Raw genomic sequence first — 20615 nt, 5'->3', positions numbered from 1 at the left:
GATGTGCACCGCCTCTTTTGCGCGAGGCGTCGGGCCCAGGTATGTTTGGGGCTTGTTTCCTGGTGGGATAGGATTTACGAGGCTCAGCTTGCGAGTGCCGTAGCGCTCTCGCCCGGGAGGCGGCGTTGAGGTCCAGTGCCGCGGTACGCCGCCTTCATAGTGCTACCGCTTCCTGCCGCCCCTCGCGCTGGGGACTTCCGGGGCAGGCGGGACCCGCACCTCCCCGGCCTGGAGTCTGGGAGTTCTAGTGCTGCTGGAGAGCTTACCTAGCGTGCGCCAGACTCTAGATTCTACCCCAACTCCGCCAAAAAAGGAAAAGCAATAAAACCAACAAAACTAATAAAAGATGTAAAATATTAAGGGGATTTGCTTAAGTGATTTGAATTTTCACGGTTCTTTGGAAGTCGGTAAGTTCAAAGCTGATGAATTAAAAAGTAATGTGTAAGCATATAGTTTCAAGGCTAAGAAATTAGAAAAACTAAAAACAACTGTTTAACGAGGGTTACCACTGGAGGTGGAAGTGGGTAGGAGGGAAGATCATTACTTGGCATTAAAAGTAGGTCTTTTTATCATATATATGAATCGTATATCGAACAAGCCAGGGGCAGTATTTGTGCCACTCTTGGTCTGTGTCACTTGACTATGGAACATTTCTGACCTGTTTTCTCTCGGATCAGAAATGACCTGAATATTGACATAATTTGTTAAGTGCACTGTTACAGTGCTTCTCCATATTTTTTAACATAAGCATTTCTGAGGCATATTTAAACAGTGAGACTGATGACTGACTTTCTGCTGCAGTGACACACAGCTGGAGGGTGGGGATATATAGTTTAAGAATTCTGATACATCACTCAAACCTAGAAGAATTCTTGCTTGCTTTCATGCCCCTTTACCTTATTTTTGGCTGGTTCTTCATTCTCCCATGATGTTTTTAGTATAGGACCTTGTTTGTAGTACTCAGTAAGTACTTGTTAAATCACTGGTTTGAAAGTAAATTGTTTGAAACATAGTCATTCAGTGTGTTTCAAAAAAACACCCATACAATAAATAACTTGACTATCTGTATCACCGTAACAAGGAATAATCACCGATTGCTTGGAGATGTCAGGATTTATGTTTGTCCTCAAAGAAGTATGTTGGGCTTCCTTACTACTTAACTGTTTCTGTGCTGGATATTTCTCTGGAAGACACCTACTCTTCTTGACCCCAATAAGTAGGGGTCAGTATTTTACATCTCTTTGCTCCATCAGTAACACAATAGCATTGGTTGTCTTTTGGATATAGGGAATTAGCTGTGTAAGTGAAGTAGTGTAGTATCTCATGTAATTTCGTATTTTTCCAATTTGGTTGAAAGACAGAGATCTAAGCACATGGACTGGAAATTGGAAGGGAGTGTTCAAACAACAGAGTCACCAGAGTTGCAGGGGCAAGAAGGCATCCTAGAGGACTTAGGTGAAGATGGACTCTCTGAAAGCTTCCAGCTTCTGCAGATTGATGTGGAATGTGACTGCCAAGACAGGGAGCCCCTCCCCACAAGCAGTACAACTTGGTGCTCGGTGAGTGCAAGGGACTTTCAGTGATGGACTGTCCCTAAGACCCCTGCTTCAGGGGTAGTTACCACTAATAAAAAGAGACTGGGAATGACTTTTGTGTATTTAAAATAGTGAATTAATTTTCTGCTAATCATAAGATTTCAGTTTCATTTGAGTCATGAGAAAAGTAGATAAAGTTCAAAAAGATTATTTTTATGTACCTCAGAAGGGTCAGGGAATCTAAACTGTACATTAGGACCTGTCCCTGATGAATTTACTATGACCTTGACCAGGTCACATATCTTTTCCAGGGCTCTGTTTTCTCTAAACAGTCCAGTCTAGGTTTGTTTTTAAGATGAAATCTTTATTTCTCTCCTAACTTTACCTCTAAATGAAAAAAAAAAAAAAAAAAAAACAATTAAGTAACTTTCTAATATTCATTTTCCTTTTTGTTGCTTATGAAGTTCTCAAACAATTTTTTTTCTGGATAACATAAGAAAAATGTCCAGAGAAAACAGAGGCACTGGGAAAAGATAGTTGCAGCAAAGAAGAGCAAAAGAAAACAAGAAAAAGAAAGAAGAAAAGCCAATCGTGCAGAAAATCCAGGTAACGATTAATAAAATTATTGATGTAATCATTTTTTTTTTTTTTTTTTTAGCAAACTGGTGTCGTCATGTCCCTAGGAGAGTAGGAATTTTGTTTTAAGGAAAAACAAATATCTGGGAGGTGGGACCCAGTATCTGATTTTGTTGGGCATCAAAGTATCAAAGCAAAATTGCTGCATTTTAAATATAAGCAGTCTGGTTGACATATGTGTTTATAAACTCAGAAGGAAAGATTCCAGCAACATCTAACATTTATACAGTGCTATGTTGAGTTCAGTTCTAAAAATGTTACTGGATTCCCTAAGGGATAGGTACTATGATTACCTACGTTTTATAGGAAAGCAACAGAGGCTCAGAGAAATTAAATAATGTGCATAAGGTAATTAATTTAATCAGTGAACAGACTGCGCCTGTGTGCTCCAGAGCCCACACTCCTCACCACTCTGCTATACATAAATCTAATGAATGAATACCTTTCATGAGTCTCAAGATTCTCTTTATGTGTAAAAATAAAAGGGAGGTTTGTTTTTTACAGGATATTGTTCCCGTTTTCCCATTCACTCCTTTCTGATATTTCTGCTATAGGCATCTGCCCCCAGCACAGCAAACGCTTTCTGAGATCCTTAACCAAAGAGAAACTCTTGGAGGCCAAACACTCAGGACCAAGACTGTGTATCGATTTGAGTATGACCCATCACATGTCAAAGAAGGTAGAACATGCATTAAGCCTGGACTTCCTGCTCACCTGAGGGAGGCCCAGAGGGTACAGCCTTTGTGAAGAGTATGACCATCGCCAGCTTCTGTAGTTTTTTAGTAATCCAGCCAAAGTGTTCTCTACACTGGGCTACTAAGTTCCAAGATGGCTGTTGGAAAGAATCTGGAAGAGAATATACATCCCATGGTTTCTTTGCAAATGTTAAACCTTGTCTTCTGTTTTGAGCCCACCACCTTTACCTGTCTGTTCATGGTGTCCTTAGTTTGGATGGAACCTTTCAGGCTCAATTCTCCAGACCCTTAATCTTTGGCCTTCTGCTGGGAAGAGGAATATTTACCTGGTAGTATGTTGTGGAGAGGTTACCTGGTGCAAGGTTTTCTTGCAGTGTATGTTTTAATTGTTTCTCATTCATCCCATTGGTGAGGGAGGGATTTCCACCCTAGGGTTCTGGGGATGGTCAAATACTTAAAGCATAACACCTGGCAGCAGACATTTGACAGCAGTTTTTTAGTCTCATATACTCACTGCCCTAGGGAGGAATATTCCACATACCACACAAGGTCACAAAGAGGGATGTACTTGAGAATAAAATGAGCACCCAGGGTGATGGGATGTGTGGGCTTTGTAGTATCACAGGGGTGAGGTGCCCCCTGGTTCTTGCAGGAGGCTGTGACTGTTCATTTAGTTAATTCCTTGTGCTAGCAGGGAACCAGATCCAGCTACTCAGAGTTAAACAGGAATTATACCTCATCCCCTTGATTAAAAAAAGGTTATTTAGCTAGGGAACCTTAGCTCATCTGAAGGGGCAGAGCTGGGAGGGGAACTTGAATTAGGACACTTGAGGTCTTCCCATTTTCACCAGAAGTCATGGCAGCAGGTAATGTTCCTCAGTGTTAGACCTTATACTGCAATAGAGACTTTAAACAAGTCTCTTTGTTTTCAAACTTTCATGTTATATGTGCTAGTATTTAACATGTTTTCAGAGAAACCAGGAGAATTGTAGACCTGGGGCTCTTACATGGCAACTCTAGCCCTCTGAAAAGGTGAACTAGGAATTCTCTGCTAGTTACATTACTTGAGATAACAGAGTAAATCAAACCCAAAGCCTTTTTTTCCTTTACCGAATAAATAAGATTAGGTGGTGAGACAGCCATTCTAGAATCAGGGTGGAAAATTAAAACTTCCAACCCTATGGCATCTCTCTTAAGTTAAGGGCAAAGATGCCAAATATTCCTGATGAAGTATAAAAATGACAATAATCAGCCTCTTTTTAAATAACTTAAATAGTAAATATCACTTGCTAAAAGTTAAGATAAAAACGTAACATAACTGTGGTACACATACACAATGGAATATTACTCAGCCATAAAGAAGAATGAATTATGGTATTTGCCAGTAAATGAATGGAACTGGAGACTATCATGCTAAGTGAAATAAGCCAGATCCGGAAAACCAAAGGTCAGATGTTCTCTCTGATTTGTGGGTGCTGACTCAAAATAGGCAGGGGGAGGGAGGAGTGGAGGTTCACTGGATTGGGATGGGGAAATGGAGGGAAGGGAGGGAGAATGGGATTGGGAAAGACAGTAGAATGAATCAGACAAAACTTTCCTGTGTTCATATATGAATAGACAACCAGCGTACCTCCACATCATGTACAACCACAAGAATGGGAAGTTATCCTCCATGTATGTGTGACAACAAAATGCATTCTACTCTCATGTATAAAAAACAAATTTAAAAAATAATTGGAAAAAAAGTGCTAACCTAGCTATTTCATCTATTAAATACTCAACAGCAGGGTAAGCAGAAGGGAAGACTGTTTTTCCATTTGCTCATCATTTCTGGGCTGGTATCATCCCCTGCACTTTGATCCGTGAGGTGTAGTGTCACAGGGTGTCTAACACCCCTGCATGTACTTACTCCTGGAGTTAAAGTTGCCGTCCCAGTCCACGAGATCTTCTGGAATAGCATCTTGTGTAACCATTTGTCAGTAGTGAATGAGAAGGATTTGGCATGTTTCCACCCTGAGTTGTCCTTATTTTTTTGAAGGAATTAAGTAGGCTGGCTGGACAGATCCGAAGGTTGTATGGTTCAAACAAAAAAGTGGACAGACCCTTTTGGATCTGCCTCACTGGATTCATGACAGATAGTCCCCTCTATGAAGAATGTTTGAGGATGAATGATGGATTTTCTAGTTACCTGGTAAGAATCTTTTTGCGTGTTCTTTGGAATTATCTAAAAAGTGGTCATGGGTTAATAGTATTTTTTTTTTAATTTTCTTGTTTTGATACACAGTTGGGCCTCTCTATCTGTACAAAACATGTATAGACTTTTTTTGACATTATTCCCTAAACAATACAATATTACAACTGTTTACATAGCATTTACATTATATTAGGCATTATAAGTAATCTAGAGTTGATTTAAAGTATACAGGAGAGTGTGCATAGCTTAAATGCAAATACTAGGCCATTTTATATGCAGGACTTGAATATCCTTGGGTTTTGGTATCTGGGGGAGATTCCAGGAACCAGTCCCCCATAGGTACTGAAGGCACTGTAATGTACATATATATAAATTATATCTTTTCACTCTTGCAATCTAAAATTCATAACTTCTTATTAGTTCTTTTTTTTAATATTATTTTAGTTGTTGACGGACCTTTATTTTATTTATTTATATGTGGTGCTAAGAATAGAACCAGTGCCTCCCACATGCTAGGCAAGTGCTCTACCACTGAGCTGCAACCTCAGCCCTTCTTATTAGTTCTTAACATTTACATTTTTTTCTCACTCTTACATTGCATTGGCAAGCTAATATCACCACTACTTAGGACTGTTTTGTTACCTGTGTGGCTTATGCTTATACTATAAACTCCAGAATTGTTTTGGGAAATGCCATGATTCCTTTCTTGCTTTTAGTTGTACAAAACTTGGAAACACGATTTTTGGAGGAAGAGAAAGAAGGTTTTTAGAAGTAGTCTGGATTTCAGATGAGTTTTAGAGAATACTAAGGTGCTTTTTAACTCTTTTCCTAGGATCTTATAAATCATAGATATGCAAGTGAGAATACAGGTCAGTTTCTAAGAAAGACCTTTAAAAATGCCGTGTGGGGTCTGGGGATGTGGCTCAGTGTTGGAGTGCCTGCCTAGCATGCATGAGGCCTGGGTTCAGCCTCCACTAAACACACACACACACACACACACACACACACACACACACACACACACAGTGCCCTAATGCATTTGCATGGTATAGCTGGGGCTGAGCATTTGTGGCCTTCCCTAGGGAGGTCCACAGAGGCTGTGAGTGTGCAGGGTGTGCTGTGTAGTACTGCACAGCTAGCTGAATTGCTGTTACTGTCTGAACAACCTCTACTGAGGATCAGCCATTTCTGGATTTATTTCTCTGTACTTTTTTTTTTTTTTTTTATGATTCTTGTACATAAGCTGAACAAACCCACTTACAAATGGTTCCTTTTTCTGTCTTCCTGCTTTTCTTAGGCAGTTCCATCTGCTTTGAATTCTTCTTCCATTTGTGTCAGTCCACCTCTTTCTATAAACCCAGCTCCAGCATTTCCTTTACCAGAAGGTCGTCCCTGGTGTTATTCCCTCACCTGTAGTCCTTTGTGTTCCCTGTACCTCTGTGAGAGCCCCGTGTCACTTTCTGACTCACTTCATAATTTTGAGTGTCTGTGCTTTTCCACTTTTCTCTCCCTGACCAAGTACTTTTTAACAAGAATCTGTCAGACATGCCACTCCTTGATACACCTAGAGCTGCGCCTGAGGGAAAGTAGATGCCCAGTAACTAGCTGTTGAATTGTGGACCATGTTCTAATCTCATTCCTACCATATTGGGTTCTTTGTGTGTTCCAGCTGGACATAACAGAAGAAGACTGCTTTAGTTTATTTCCCCTGGAAACCCTTGTGTACTTGACTCCTGACTCAGAACATGGTATGTATGTTACTGCGTAGAATCATGTAGCACTTTGCTCCTAACCCTTAGATTCAGTATTCTCTGGCAATTTATTACAGCCACTCAAGTAGTACCCAAAAAGGAGGCAGGGGGTGTGAACTATACACCTCTTCTGAGCAGATGCTTCCCAGGTGTCCTGCCTTGATCACACTGCTGCACAGATTCAGGGTCTCTATCCTCAGGCAATCCAGTTTCTCTGGTCAGCTTCCTTCATTGGCCTTTCCTGGGTCAGTGTTCGACATGTATTTTTTCCCCTAGAGTATCATCCATTTCACTTAATGTTCAGATTTATTGATTTTAAGTTTATTGTAGTGTTCTCTTAATTATTTCATGTTCCTCTAGTTTTAATTTTGTCCTTTCTGAATCTAGTGTTGATTTAGACCTTCTGTCTTATTTTCTTGACTAGATATGTCAATGGATTGTCTATTTTATTGGTATTTTTAGAGAATTTTTGGATTTATTGAACAAATCTACTATCTTTATTTTCTGTTCATTAAATTTTGACTTTATTGTTAATATTTCTTTCCTTTTGCTTTCTTTGGATTTTGAAATTATAAAACAGATTTGATCTCAGTGGCCTTCATTTTCTCATTAGCTCTTCAAGATGTTGACTTAAACAAAGTTTACGTCCTTGGCGGACTTGTGGATGAAAGCATTCAGAAGGTAAGTGTACATTTTGGCCCCAACATCTGTATTTTGAAAAGTAGTGCTTACTTTCAGATGTGATTGCCCTGTTGTAATTTTACCCAAAGGATCGGGAGCTTAGAGGGACAGGAACAAAGAGCCTGCTCTTCAAGGTTGGCCGTCTCTCAGTGCATTCCTTCTTCTCAGCAGCAGCTCAGCAGTCTTGAACCTCACAGAAGCCAGAAGCAGGAATTAGCATAGGTAGTGTGTGGCAGTTACAGAAATAGCCATTCTTGAGCTTCTTTCTTTTCTCTTCAGTTCTGCAGGGGTAACTCTGCTCTTGACTAAGTAAGCACTGATGCAACATTTTTATCAGCCATTTTTTTTTTTTTCTTGGCTAATTTCCCTGCCAATATGTGTCTTATTCCAAAACTTCAAACTCAGTAAGATTGTCCAGATTTTTTTGTTGTTGAACTGGAGTTTCATTGGAATAATTTGGTTGTCATTAAAGTTTTAAACTTTGTTTCTATTATGCAACTATTTGCTGAGATAATTTTCTTTGTTTTTATTTACTAATTATTGTATGTTATGAATCTATTAAGTTTAATAATGGATATAATAGTTAACATGTACATAAAGGAGTATAGAGAGAAGTAAGTTTCTGTCTCTCCTCATTCCCCAAGGCAATCACTGTTTTCTTACATGTTGTTTTAGTTACCTTTTTGGGGGCTGTAACTAAAAGATCTAACCAGAACGATTTTAAAGAAGGAAAAGTTTTGAGAGCTCACGGTTTCAGAGGCAGTCCATAGACGGCAGGCTCCGTTCCTCAAGGCTCCAGATGAGGCAAAACATCATGGCAGAAGAACGTTGGGAAGGGAAGCAGCTCACATGGCAATCAGGAAGCAGAGAGAGAGGTCTCCACTTGCCAGATACAAAATATACCCCAAAGCGATGCCCCAATTCCCACCTCTTCCAGCCATACACTGCCACTTCAGTTACCACTCAGTTAATCCCTGTGGGGGATTAATTCACTGTTTGGGTTAAAAGTCTTCAAACCCAATCATTTCTCCTCTGAACCTTCTTGCATTGTCCCACATGTGAGCTTTTGGGAGACACCTCACATTCAAACCATACATGTATCCTTCTTGATACAGTCTGTGATCTCAGAAGTATGTTTGTGTGGGTGTATTTTGTTTTTTCATATGTGTGAGGTACACATATGAAACATTTAACACAAATGATAGCTCAACTTAATTGCATTTACTTTTGAAACATTAGTGTTCCACAACTTCATAATGCTAACCTAAAAAATGGTCAGGAATCTCTTGTAGAATACCAGCTAATAACATAATAAATGGGGGAGTTTCATCATATTAGACAAAGGGGAATGGAGGAATGAGGGAGGTTGGGCATGGGAAAGACAGAATGCATTGGACGTTTCTGTGCTCATATATGAATACACAACCAATCTAACTCCACATCATGTTCAACCATGAGGATGGGATCCTAATTAGAATAGGTCATACATCACATATGTATAATATGTAGAAAATACATTTTACTGTCATGTATATCTAAAAATAACAAAAAAACTCTTTAAAAAGAACAGCTAATAAATGAGGGATGTATACTAGAATTAGAATATCAATATTTTGTCACAATATAGTCATTGATTCAGGCAATTGATTACATGAAAAGTTGTGGAGGAACCAACTATTTATATGGTATCAAAGTATCATAATACAGATTATAAAAGCAAAAATATACTATTACAATGAAGCAATCAGTCTAGTCCAAATTTGATCAAACATAGCCTCATAAATAGTGATATTGTGTGCTCCTGATGTGATGGAATCTCACCTGTGATGTATTCCTATTCAAAAATGTTTAAACTGAATTTAATGATGAGGAAACAAACAAATCCAGAATGGGGTTGTAAGGAATCCCAGGGAAACCACGCCAGACACAGGAAATCACATAAGGGAGTTTATTAAGCAAACAGAGTGTCTCCCTGCAGGGTAAGAGAAAATGAGAGGAAAAGAGAAAAAGAAAGGGCACACGCTAGAGAGAGTGGAAAGCAAGGAGGAGAAAGAAAGCAAGTCGGGGAGAGAAAAGCAAGAGAGAACAGATGGCAGTGAACCTTTAAGAATCCCCAGGCTAACAGGGGACCAATAACGGAGAAGGATACTTGCAAGCTGACTGATGAACCAATAGCTAGCTAGGATGTTCACAGACTGACAGTAGTTGAGAGGCGGGGAAAATGGCTGCATCGGAAAGGGACGGGGAGCAGCTTTGTATTACAGGGGTCCTTTCTGCAAGACAAAAATCTTACAGAAAAAGCCAGTGTAGTGGAAACTGAAATAGAAGGCATGTGTTGTAAATTAAAGAAATTTTAAAAACCCAAAAAACAGCCTGGTACAGTATACACTTACAGTCCCCGCTACTTGGGAGACTGAGACAGGAAGATCACATGAGCTTAGAACTTTGAGGTCAGCCTGGGAAATGTAGTGAACCCCATCTCAAAAATATATGAATGAAAATAAGGTCAAATGCAGTGAGTCTTGGATTCTGGATTGGGAGGAAGTCTTTATAAAATGACATTTTGGGGATAGTTGGAGAAATTTTAATATAGACTATGTATTAAGTGATTTTACAGATTATGGATGAATTTCTTAAAAATGAGGAAATTGGTAAGGCAGGAGAAGGTCATTGTTCTTAGATGCATGCTAAAGCATTTTTGTGAAGTGTTGTGATGTCTATAGCTTACTTTCAAATTGGTTCAGCATAATGAACCTGTGTCTGTATAGAGATAAGTAAGTTTAATAAAACGTTAATGAGTGGTGAATGTAAGCTGAGCACAATGGTGCATGCCTATAATCCCAGCAGCTCGGGGGCTAAGGCAGGAGGATTGCAAGTTCAAAACCAGCCTCAGTAACTTAGTGAGGGCCTGAGCAACTTAGCGAGACCCTGTCTCAAAATAAAAAGTTAAAAGGTCTAGGGATGTGACTCAGTGGTTACCCATTCCGGGTTCAATCCCCAGTACCAAACCAGACCAAACCAAACAATAATGATAGCTGGTGAATGTAGATAACAGAAATGAGTATTGATTACATTATTATTTTAGCTTTTCTTAGGTTTGAAATATTTCAAAATAAAAACTTGGGGGAGGATATCCTTATTTAAGAGACAAGATTACTATTTACCCAGCAAATTGTCCCTACTCTTCTATAGTGGGCAGACAGCCCCTTTTTTGAGGAAGTAAAATCCAGAGGGTCAATGAGCATCATGTGATCTCTAAATTTGCAATTTTAACATGTCTTTTTTATCTCTTTACCATTTAAACTGAAAAACAACTGACACAAAGATATATCAGATGTGTAAAACTTTTTATTTCTTACTGGAGATTTTGACTTTTTCACAGCCATACATTGACAGTATTTCTTCAAAAACTTATTTTTAAGTATGCAAAAAAAAGAGCTATACTATAAGCTCGTAGGGTAGCATCCAGGCATCCTACTAACTTTGAATTCTAAACTGTGGTTCAAAGTAATTGTACTGGGTTAGCTATCTGTGCAAAAAAGTATTACACTTCTTCAGTGAAATCCTATCAGCCATGCCTATCCCAACCTAATTGCATCACTTAATATTTTTGGAAGTTCTCTCTTGGAATTCTAGTTTCATGTTAATCTGAGGCAGGCGATCTAGTATATTAGTCAGGGTTCTCTAGAGGAGCAGAACTAACAGGCCATATAGAGATGTCTATATCTGTATTCATATGATTATAAAAAGAGGATTTATTAGACTAGATTTCGGAAACTAGATAGTCCCCCAGTGGTAGTCTGCAGGCTGGAGAGCTGGAGGAACCACTAGCTGCTCAGTCTAAGAAGCTGAAGTCTCAGGACAAAAGGGTCCAGTGGTATATCCTCAGTCTGGGACCGAAGGCCTGGAAACTCCCTGGAGAGTTGCTGGTCATAGTCTGCTTTGGAATAGTGAAAGAGCTGGAGTCTGATGTCCTTAAGGCAAGTGCTCAGCAATCCAAGCACTCACTCAAGAAGAATAGAGTTTGTGTCTACGGCTACTTCCTCATTCTTCCACCTTTTTGTTCTATCCAGACCCCCAACCAATTGGACCATGCAGCCCACATTTAGGATGGGTTTCCCCCTTGGGTTTGCTGTTCCACATGTCATTCATTCCTAGAAACACCCTCATTGACACACCCAGAAGCCTCTTAATCTTAGGTATCTCTTAATCCAAATTGGCAATTCAGGATTAACTATCACATCCAGCATCTAAGCAGAGTAGGTGCTAGACCTCCTTACACTATTCTAGGTGGTTAGACCATACTCATGTTGACCAGTCAATTATAGGACTATAAATGAAAGACTGCTGTTAATTGGCTGAGCTTAAAACACCAGATATCCAGAATCAGGTCTTACTGAGTTAGGGGTAGGGCCAGGAGCATTCTAAACCTTTAAACTGCTTAGGGTCTTTGAAGTCAATTATAGCTGTGGATCTGCCTTTTTTGCTTATTTTGTTCTTATTATAAGTGGTAGTAAATGGAGACTTTTAGACAAATGGTCCCCAGAAAGTGAGGTGTTGCTGCCTAAGCCATTTCTTACTTGGGATGAGTACTCTGCATTATCTGAAGTTTTTTCTATTCTACCATAGATTACTTATTTTAATGTTTGTCCTTTGTGATTACAGATGGAAATTAGAGTAGGCATAAATAGGGATCTCACATGCTTACAATTCATTTATAATTTTTATAATAGGAAAAGTATTTAACTTTGATTTACAGAAGGTGACGTTTCAAAAGGCCAAGGAGTATTCTGTCAAGACAGCCCGCTTGCCGATCCAGGAATACATGGTCAAGCTCCAGAATGGGAAAAATTATCATTCAGAGATATTGGCCATCAATCAAGGTACTACTCACATGGCCCATGCCCAACATACATTAGTTCTGAGGCTGCTATATTGCATTAAGTATAATGTCCCGTGATTCAGTCTTCTGCGACTAACATGTCTGGACTTCATCATGTGCATTTTGTGACATGTATTCTGGCCACCAACAGGCATTTTTCATTTTCTTCTGATTCCCAACTATGTTAAGGATAGTTGAAATTATTCCCCTTGCCTATGCTTTGCCTTAAACCCTTCGTTTATCAATGAATTCCTGTTTGTTCTTCAGAGTTCAGTTCAGGAGCATCTTAGCTAACTTCCCTCCCCATCCCAGGCCATGTCAGGGGCCCTTCCTTGTTTACTCTGCTTCTGTGGTGCATTATTGCCCATTCACAGGCCTGTACTTAGTGTAGGATGAGGTCATTTTGATTAGGCAGGCTGAGTCTCTACCTCTGGTCTGGTACCATGTGTGATGCAGAGGACATCTATTAAATGAAATATTCCAGAACACCCATTTCTCTCATTAGTTATTTACTAGTTCTCTTTTCCTATATGGTTGTTGTCTTCTGTTTATCCTTTAACAGTATTTGATATCCTGTCCACTTATTTGGAGACTCACAACTGGCCTGAAGCATTGAAGAAAGGAGTTTCTTCAGGAAAAGGCTATGTTCTTCGGAATTCAGTGGAATAACGGGCAGCCTAAGATCACAGCTGCAGGAAACAAAGTGCCTGAGGTGTCTCAACCAAAGAAAAGGGCAGAGGGTGGTAGTGGCATACACTTGCCTTTACTTAACATCTTGGATCTTCATAGTATAAACTAATGACAGGGACCACATTTTATGCTTTTGCATTGCCCACAGTGCCTGGCTCACAGAAAGTGCCCTGATCAATGTTTAAAAAAAAAAAAAAAAAAATTATGTAACAAGGAATTAGCTCTAAAATTGTATGACTTTGGAAATGTTAATTCATCTTTTGTACTTCTCTATTTGTGAAAGACCTACTTTTAGAGACTGTTTATGTGGTTAAATAATTGTTATTATCAAGAGCTTAATTTTTACTAAACTGGCATTAAATTGTGACTTTCTCCAGATACCTCTGAACATGCTGATTTTTCTAGCTGAGTGATGTGCACACGAAAGCTTTGCAGCAGCAGCCCAACCTGGCTTGTCTACTTTGAGCCCCCATAGCACTTTGTTCCCTCTTGTGGCTCTCACCCAGTACTCCCTTTTTCTGAGTACGGGAATGCTAGGCTTCTCTCTTCCATTTTGTGTGAATAACTTTAAATCCTGATCCTTGTACAAATTAGATTCTTCATATATATTTGTAAGAAATTTAAAAGCAAAACCACACTATTGATGAATCGTTGAAAATAGCCAGAAAATGTTGCATTCTGACATGCAAGCATGTTAATCTACCTCTTTTCAAATATACTTCCTTTTCTTGTGTCCTATATACAGTTGCTTCATTTACTCTTGCCAATTGGGGTTAGTTAACCTGCTAGCAAATTCAGAAAATGTTTTGTCTCAGAACCAAAAGGTTACTTTGCTTTATCCCCTCCCCTTTACCATTTAATCCTTTGTGAATTATAATTTGATAAATTATATCAGTGTTTTTCAAATTTAAAAACAGGCCAGTCTTCAGGAAACATCTTTATGAACACATCTTGATCAATACCAACATATTGAATAAGTGCTATAATCTCCTTCATCCAAAAGGGACTATCTACCTAGGCTTCAAGGAGCCCACAGCTCATATTCTAAAAGAGGTCTGACCCCAGAACCCCTGAACTTTTATCATCTGCCAGTTTTCATTTCTACCTAAAAGGGCATTGATTAATACACCAAATAACATGGAAGAATTTTCTCATCAACTCTATTCTACCACAAACCTTTCTCATTTACACAAAACGCAAGCAGGTATACTTTATTTGCCTTCTAGAAAACGGCTTTATCAAAATTTGGCCAGACTTGGATTCAGAAATCCTCATCATGATATAATTTATGTAACAACAACAACAGGACAAAAAATGTCCAAAATATTCTATAACATGAAAATGAAATATTCAATTGTTGAATTCTTTTGTTTTTTGTACCAGGAATTGAACCTAGGGGTGCTTAACCCTGGAGCCACATCCCCTGCCCATTTTTGTATTTTATTTTAAGATAGGCTCTTACTGAGTTGCTTAGGGCCTTGCTACCTTGCTGGGGCTGGCTTTTAATTTACAATCCTTCTGTCTCAGCTTCCAGAGCCACTGAGATTACAGACATGCGCAACTGCGAGGCTGAATTTTTTATAATAGTCATAAAAGGAATTTATCAGTCCATTATAAGTAGTATATAAGAAAATACCCTGTAATTCCAGTTTGAAAAACATACATACACATAGTGCTTGAGAATGTAGGTCAAGCTTAATTTTGTACCTGTTTCCTCAACTATGAGGGTAAGTGTCTTCTGTAGTTACTAAGAATAAATTTCTTAATCCATGTAAAAACTTTGGAACAATACATGCTGCATGATAAACATGGTTAGCTTTACTCTTCCACTGACAAATGAGATTACAGGTGTTTACCTCTATAGACTTTTTATGTATTCTTCATTTCCTTCGTGAAAAGTTTTACCATAATGACCAGAAAATATTTTAATGCTGATTTACTGAAGCTGTACTCTAGCAAAACAAAGGGAGTTAACTTCAAATAAGTAAGCCATGATACTAGTAAACTTTATTATATAGAACATAAAAACATGATTTTTCTCACCCACACAACATGAGTGAAAACCAGTAACTTTCTTATAAAAATATTTATTTAGAAGATGTGAATGCACAATATTTGACAACACATCCTGTCTTCTGAAGATTTAATAGGGAGAAATTAACCTGAAAAAAATTTCCCAGGAAACCCATAGTCTCTTGGCTCAACTGACCCATTGAAGAAGTCCACATGTATCAACTTTCTGCCAATCTGGCAAAGATTTGTTTTCTTTGATCTGCTGTCATGTGTTCACAAGCTTCTAAAATATTTGCCAAAATTAAAGTCTGCTGAATGGTTTTTGCCTTTACCCATATTCTTCCATTCATTCCAAACACAATCTCCAGTGGATAGAGTTTTCCCACTTCCTGTATGATTTCACAATCTGGAGCTAATAACCTAGTAAGGAAGAAGAATGAAAATGAAATTTAATAAAATGGTATGGTGTGTTCTAGATCTCCTTCAGGAGACTCCTTTTCTGAACAATTAAGTTCTTCAAGGGCCTGCATCACCACACTAAAGCATAAGATGACATTTACTATCCTCTTTACTACCTCACCCCACCCTGTTTTTAGATGGTCTTGCTACACTGCCCCAGTTGGTCTCAAACTCCTGAGCTCAAGAACCTCTTGCTCTTGATTTCCTGAGTAGATGGAATTAGAAGCATGTGCCACCTCACCCAGCTCACGGACCCCTTTCTTCCAAGTTTTTTACACTTTCCAAAGGTATACCATACGTCACAGTAATGGGCTACCCCACTGCAAAGATGTCAGACTCCTTCTGTCACCAACGTTGCATAATATATAAAGTTCTTCCCTGAGACTGTCAGAACACCTTAATTCTAGACTTCAGAATCATAGCTTTTTATTACCTAAGTGTTAAGAGAACACTTTAAACTTATTTTCCTGACCATGTTAAGTTATTCCCTGGTATTAAATTCAGTGCTTGGAGAAGAGCATTGGCTCTTTACAGTACAAAGGTACTATCTAGTTAAATAATGGGCTTCTCTAATGTCACACTAAACAATCTCCAATCTGCAGAATAGGTAGCAAAAAAAGGCCTAGAAGATAGCTCTGAACTTCAGTGACTACAGAAGCAAGCAGCTTTAGGCAGATAAAGGTCCAAACACCTAACAGAGAATCTCCTGAGTGGGAACTATTAAATCTACCAGGACAGAATAACAGGAACCTTGTGTAAATGCTACCTAGCCCTGAGGATCACATCAGCCTAGCTGCATTTGGCCACCCTTAGTGAAATCTGATAATTTTGTACAAGTGCAGATGTATCTGTACTCAAGTGACTTAGGATCTGAGGAAAGCCCAGTTTTCACACAGGCTGAGTATGTCAGTTATAAGACCAGCAGGCCTCTGGGAGAGAAGAAATGAATAGGACAGAGTTGAAACATGAAGGGTGAACCATCCCACTGGAAACAACATGGCCAAATATATCTGAATTTGATATACTGACATTAAAAAAGGGCAAAACTAAATTCATAAGTTTATAAATAGGCTAAAATGGGGGTGCTGGGGTTGTGGCTCAGTGGTAGAGTACTTGCCTAGCATGCATGAGGCCCTGGGTTCGATTCTCAGCACCACATAAAAATAAAAAAATAAAGGTATAAATAGGCTAAAATGGATATTGATTTTTAACTTTGAAGAAAAATTTGGATGTTAATAACAAAGAATCCAAATTCCAAAGATTCGTCAACTTTCCAAGTAGGTGTAGTAAAAATAAAAGAACATAGGCAAGCTAGCAGGCTTAGGACTTACTTTCTAATTAGGCCCAAAGTCACTTTAAAAAGCAGACCATCATGTCCAATCACACCCATTCCATTGGCTCGTCCACAGCTGTCAATACAGACCATCTCTGGTTCCATATCTTTATTAGCAACCACGAACTGACCATAGATGAGATCTCCAACCTACAAGACATTAAGGAATAGTTGAGCTCCTCTCAGGGTACCATTCTATGAAAACTGCTACTGGCTTTTTCCCATAGGCAGCAATGCCAGCCACTTGAGAGTTCTATGGTTAACAGGCTGACTGCACTCTAGTACTCCAACTGGAGTTGAGTCTTGAAAGGCAAAATTAATACATGTAACCCTCCCTTCACCAAAAAAAATCATTGGAGTAGGAATCATCTCAAGGCCAAAGAATACTCCCAAGGTTGTGTTGCCCAATATGGTAGCCAGTACCTGTATGTATTTATATAAACTTACATTTAAATTAATTAAAATTTGATATTTAAAATTCAGTCCCTCAGTTGTCTTAGCCACATTTCAAATGCTCAACAGCCCTATGTAACTAGCAGCTACCTTATTAGTGCAGATGGAAAACAGAACCATCATATAAAGTTCTATTAACACTATTATAAGGAATTATGGATTTATAGAGAAGGAAGAATTACAGATTTATGAAGAGAGGAAGGGAATGCCTGGCATGCAAATTATTCAAAACAAAATGAACAGTGCTAAATAATTGATATTTCTCCATACATGATTTGCTTAAAAACCTCAGAGAACTGAATTTCAAAATGATGAAACTAAGGAAATGGAGAGTGAATTGTTCTCTTCTCACAACATTTATTAAGTACCTATTGTTTGCTGGTGACTACAGGAGCCAGAAAGGAAGAAAACACTTTTTGTTTTCACATTTTGCTTTAGTTTTGAAAGGCAGAGGGAATATACATGTAAATAACAAACTTCATTCAAGACTAAATCTTGAAGTGTCAGGGCAGATATAAAAGTGATAAATAGGGAAGGCTTAACAAAGCCTTAGTGTGTTTAGCCTAGGCCTCAAAGAATGAGCATGTGTTCTACAGGCTGAAGAGATAATCAAATCCAGACAGAGGGAACAGCATGAGCCAATGTACAAGAGCAGGAAATAATTCATTTATGTTTGTATGGGTTAAGCATACAAACATGGCTGTATGAAGGATATAATCATAGTAGAGAAGACGCTTGGAGTTCTACAGGCATTGAAAAGCCATTTAAAATTTTTAGGAAAGGGAGTGTGTGAAGATGTCATTTCTCAAAAGCCTGAATGGAGAGGTAAAAGTATATAGGCAGGAGTGTTAATGAGGAGACTGCTGGCTGAGTCCTGCTAAAAGGAAACTAACACCTGAACTAATGAAGATCAGAGAGTCAAAGAGAATCAAAATAGGGTTAAGTAACTAAAGACTCTTAAGAGGTGAATGAAAAGGTACAAAGAGTCACAATTTCTGGTTTGGGTAGACATAAGAATATGGCTATAATATCTGAAAAGCCCAAACTGAAAATCTGCAATAACAATCCTCTATCAGCTCTAAGGACCTATAAGCAAGATGGATAATGATGTCTCTCCTCCTGAAGCCTATGGCTGACATCCTTGTGCAGTGGATATGGACATGACAGATAACCACCTTTTAACTGAGTAGAGATAAAATAGCACAAAAACCAATGTAGTAACTGTAAAAGTACATGACTCTGGTTCTGGCACTGGAGCATCTGAGAAATTTTTGCAGCCTAGGGCCATTAAGCAGATACTTAGAGACCATCCTGTAGAACTAGGAAAATAGTTCATGCTTTGGAGACAATTCAGGTAGCCTGCTAGACAGATAAATGTTCTGGAAAATTGATATTTTTATTACTGTTGAAACCAAAGACTCCCATCGTTACCTGCACATTTGGTCTGTTTCTTTTAGTTGCACCTTCAAATGCCAAATAAGACAAAGAAGCTGGCTCACTCCCTCCAACATCAACTTTGAATATATCTCCAGATTTAGCTGTCACTATGCCAATCACATGGTCTCCTTTCACAGGTACATACTACAAAAGAAATCAGAATGAACAGTCCTAAATAACAAGGTATCATTAGAAGGTATCTTAAACAAGTCCTTAGTACTTGTTTTTCATTAAAGAGATGTTTAAAATATTTTACAATTCAAGTTTACAAACTAATATAAACCTTACAAGAAACAATGGTAATATTTCAGTAAAAGAAAATCACAACATGAACTCTTTCAGGTTTGCAGGGTGGTTTTTTTTTTTTTTTTTTTTTTGGTCTGTTTTTCTATGGTACTTGAGATCAAACCAGGGGTCTTTTATCTAGGACCTACATCCCCAGGGCCTTTTTGAGGCCAGGACTCACTAAGTTGCAGATGCTGGTCTTGAACTTGCAATCCTTCTGCCTCAGCCTCCTGAGTTGCTGGGATTACAGGTGTGCACCACGGTGTCAGGCAGGGTCTATGTTGCACAGGCTCATCTCAAATTCCTGTCCAAGTGATCCTCACACTTTAGCCTCCTTTGTAGCTGGGACAACAGGCCCGTGTCCCCAGCCCCGCTTTGCAGTCTCTCATAGTTTGTTAATTTGAGTCAGTATCTCATACCCCTTCAGCAATATTACCAGTAAGTCCCTAGCTTCTGTTGAACGCAATACCAGTAGCATGGGAATCCTTACAGCCAAGGAAGATCATTCCCTTATTAAGATAAATTTTTCTATATAAAAGTTCTTAATTATTTTAATAATATTGTAACTCCCTCATGAGTTAAAGAGTCAATGAGTGTGACTTCCTCTTCTGGTCGCCCCGCCCTTCTCAGGCAACATTTCTTTTTTGTTTGTTTGTTTATTATAAACAAATGGGATACATGTTGTTTCTCTGTTTGTACATGGAGTAAAGGCATACCATTTGAGTAATCATAAATTTACATAGGGGAATGTTGTTTGATTCACTCTGTTATTTTTCCCTTCCCCCCACCCCTCCCACCCCTCTTTTCCCTCAATACAGTCCTTCCTTCCTCCATTCTTGCCCCCCTCCCTAACCCTAACTGTAACCCTAAAATTAACCCCTCCCACGCCCCATTGTGTCATCATCCACTTATCAGCGAGATCATTCTTCCTTTGGCTTTTTGAGATTGGCTTATCTCACTTAGCATGATATTCTCCAATTTCATCCATTTGCCTGCAAATGCCATAATTTTATCATTCTTTATGGCTGAGTAATACTCAGGCAACATTTCTATTGTTAGTAGTCCCTCTAAAGAGGATAGAGGTAAACAAAAGACTATCATCCCTCCAAGTTAACCTTGACAAAAAGGGCTCCAGGGCCCCGCCCCTGCCTCTTCCAGGAAGTCTTCCTAGATGCAGGATTAGACTTTCACTGCCACACTGCCACACCGCCCCTCCGAAGTCCCAGCTCACCCGCTTCTGTTGGGAGTCCACCCAGTAAACACCACCACTGCTGCCGCTCCCGGGGTCCTTGTGACGAAGGCGGCCACACTTTGTAACCAGCAGGCGGTCCCCGCAGCGCCGCAAGCCGGGGCCGCACACTACGCGTAATCGCGAGCGCGCCCCAGCATTAAGGCGCAACGGTCGCTCCCCCGCACCACCAGGGCCTTCCACATCCTCCTGTTCCGGCAGCAGCAGCTCCTCACCCGGGAGCACCACCTGATCCAGTACTCTGCGCGCAGCTCGTGCCCTGCCTCCCGCCAGGGACTCGGCCCCAAACGGCACAGCTTCAGCCATTCTGAATGCCACCGAA

The 20615-nt window shown here is 39.3% G+C and overlaps 2 protein-coding genes across 7 annotated transcripts; one reads left to right on the top strand and one right to left on the bottom strand.

Annotated features, from left to right (window-relative positions):
* On the top strand, positions 1-13330 carry Trmt10b (tRNA methyltransferase 10B). 6 transcript variants are annotated; one of them, XM_047525744.1, is made up of 9 exons: positions 1-39; positions 1358-1559; positions 2033-2141; positions 2726-2850; positions 4905-5057; positions 6730-6808; positions 7425-7492; positions 12252-12375; positions 12937-13330. In XM_047525744.1, exons 1-9 carry the CDS (start codon positions 2-4, stop codon positions 13041-13043), a joined length of 1005 nt encoding a protein of 334 aa, XP_047381700.1. In that variant the 5' UTR covers position 1; the 3' UTR covers positions 13044-13330. The 6 variants fall into 6 exon arrangements, with proteins under 6 accessions (XP_047381700.1, XP_047381699.1, XP_047381704.1 ...); XM_047525743.1 differs by having other exon boundaries at positions 7392-7492; XM_047525748.1 differs by having other exon boundaries at positions 16-39; positions 1362-1559; positions 7392-7492.
* Positions 13331-14646: 1316 nt separating this feature from the next.
* Positions 14647-20615, bottom strand: Exosc3 (exosome component 3). Its single transcript, XM_047524270.1, has 4 exons — positions 20276-20615; positions 18754-18903; positions 16868-17019; positions 14647-15497 (listed from the first exon to the last, which is right to left on the bottom strand). Exons 1-4 carry the CDS (start codon positions 20597-20599, stop codon positions 15296-15298), a joined length of 828 nt encoding a protein of 275 aa, XP_047380226.1. The 5' UTR covers positions 20600-20615; the 3' UTR covers positions 14647-15295.

Source organism: Sciurus carolinensis, chromosome 14, assembly GCF_902686445.1.
Source record: "Sciurus carolinensis chromosome 14, mSciCar1.2, whole genome shotgun sequence".
NCBI classification, from domain to species: domain Eukaryota; kingdom Metazoa; phylum Chordata; class Mammalia; order Rodentia; family Sciuridae; genus Sciurus; species Sciurus carolinensis.
Note: the sequence above shows the minus strand (reverse complement) of the source record. Positions and strands in the feature narration are given on the sequence as shown.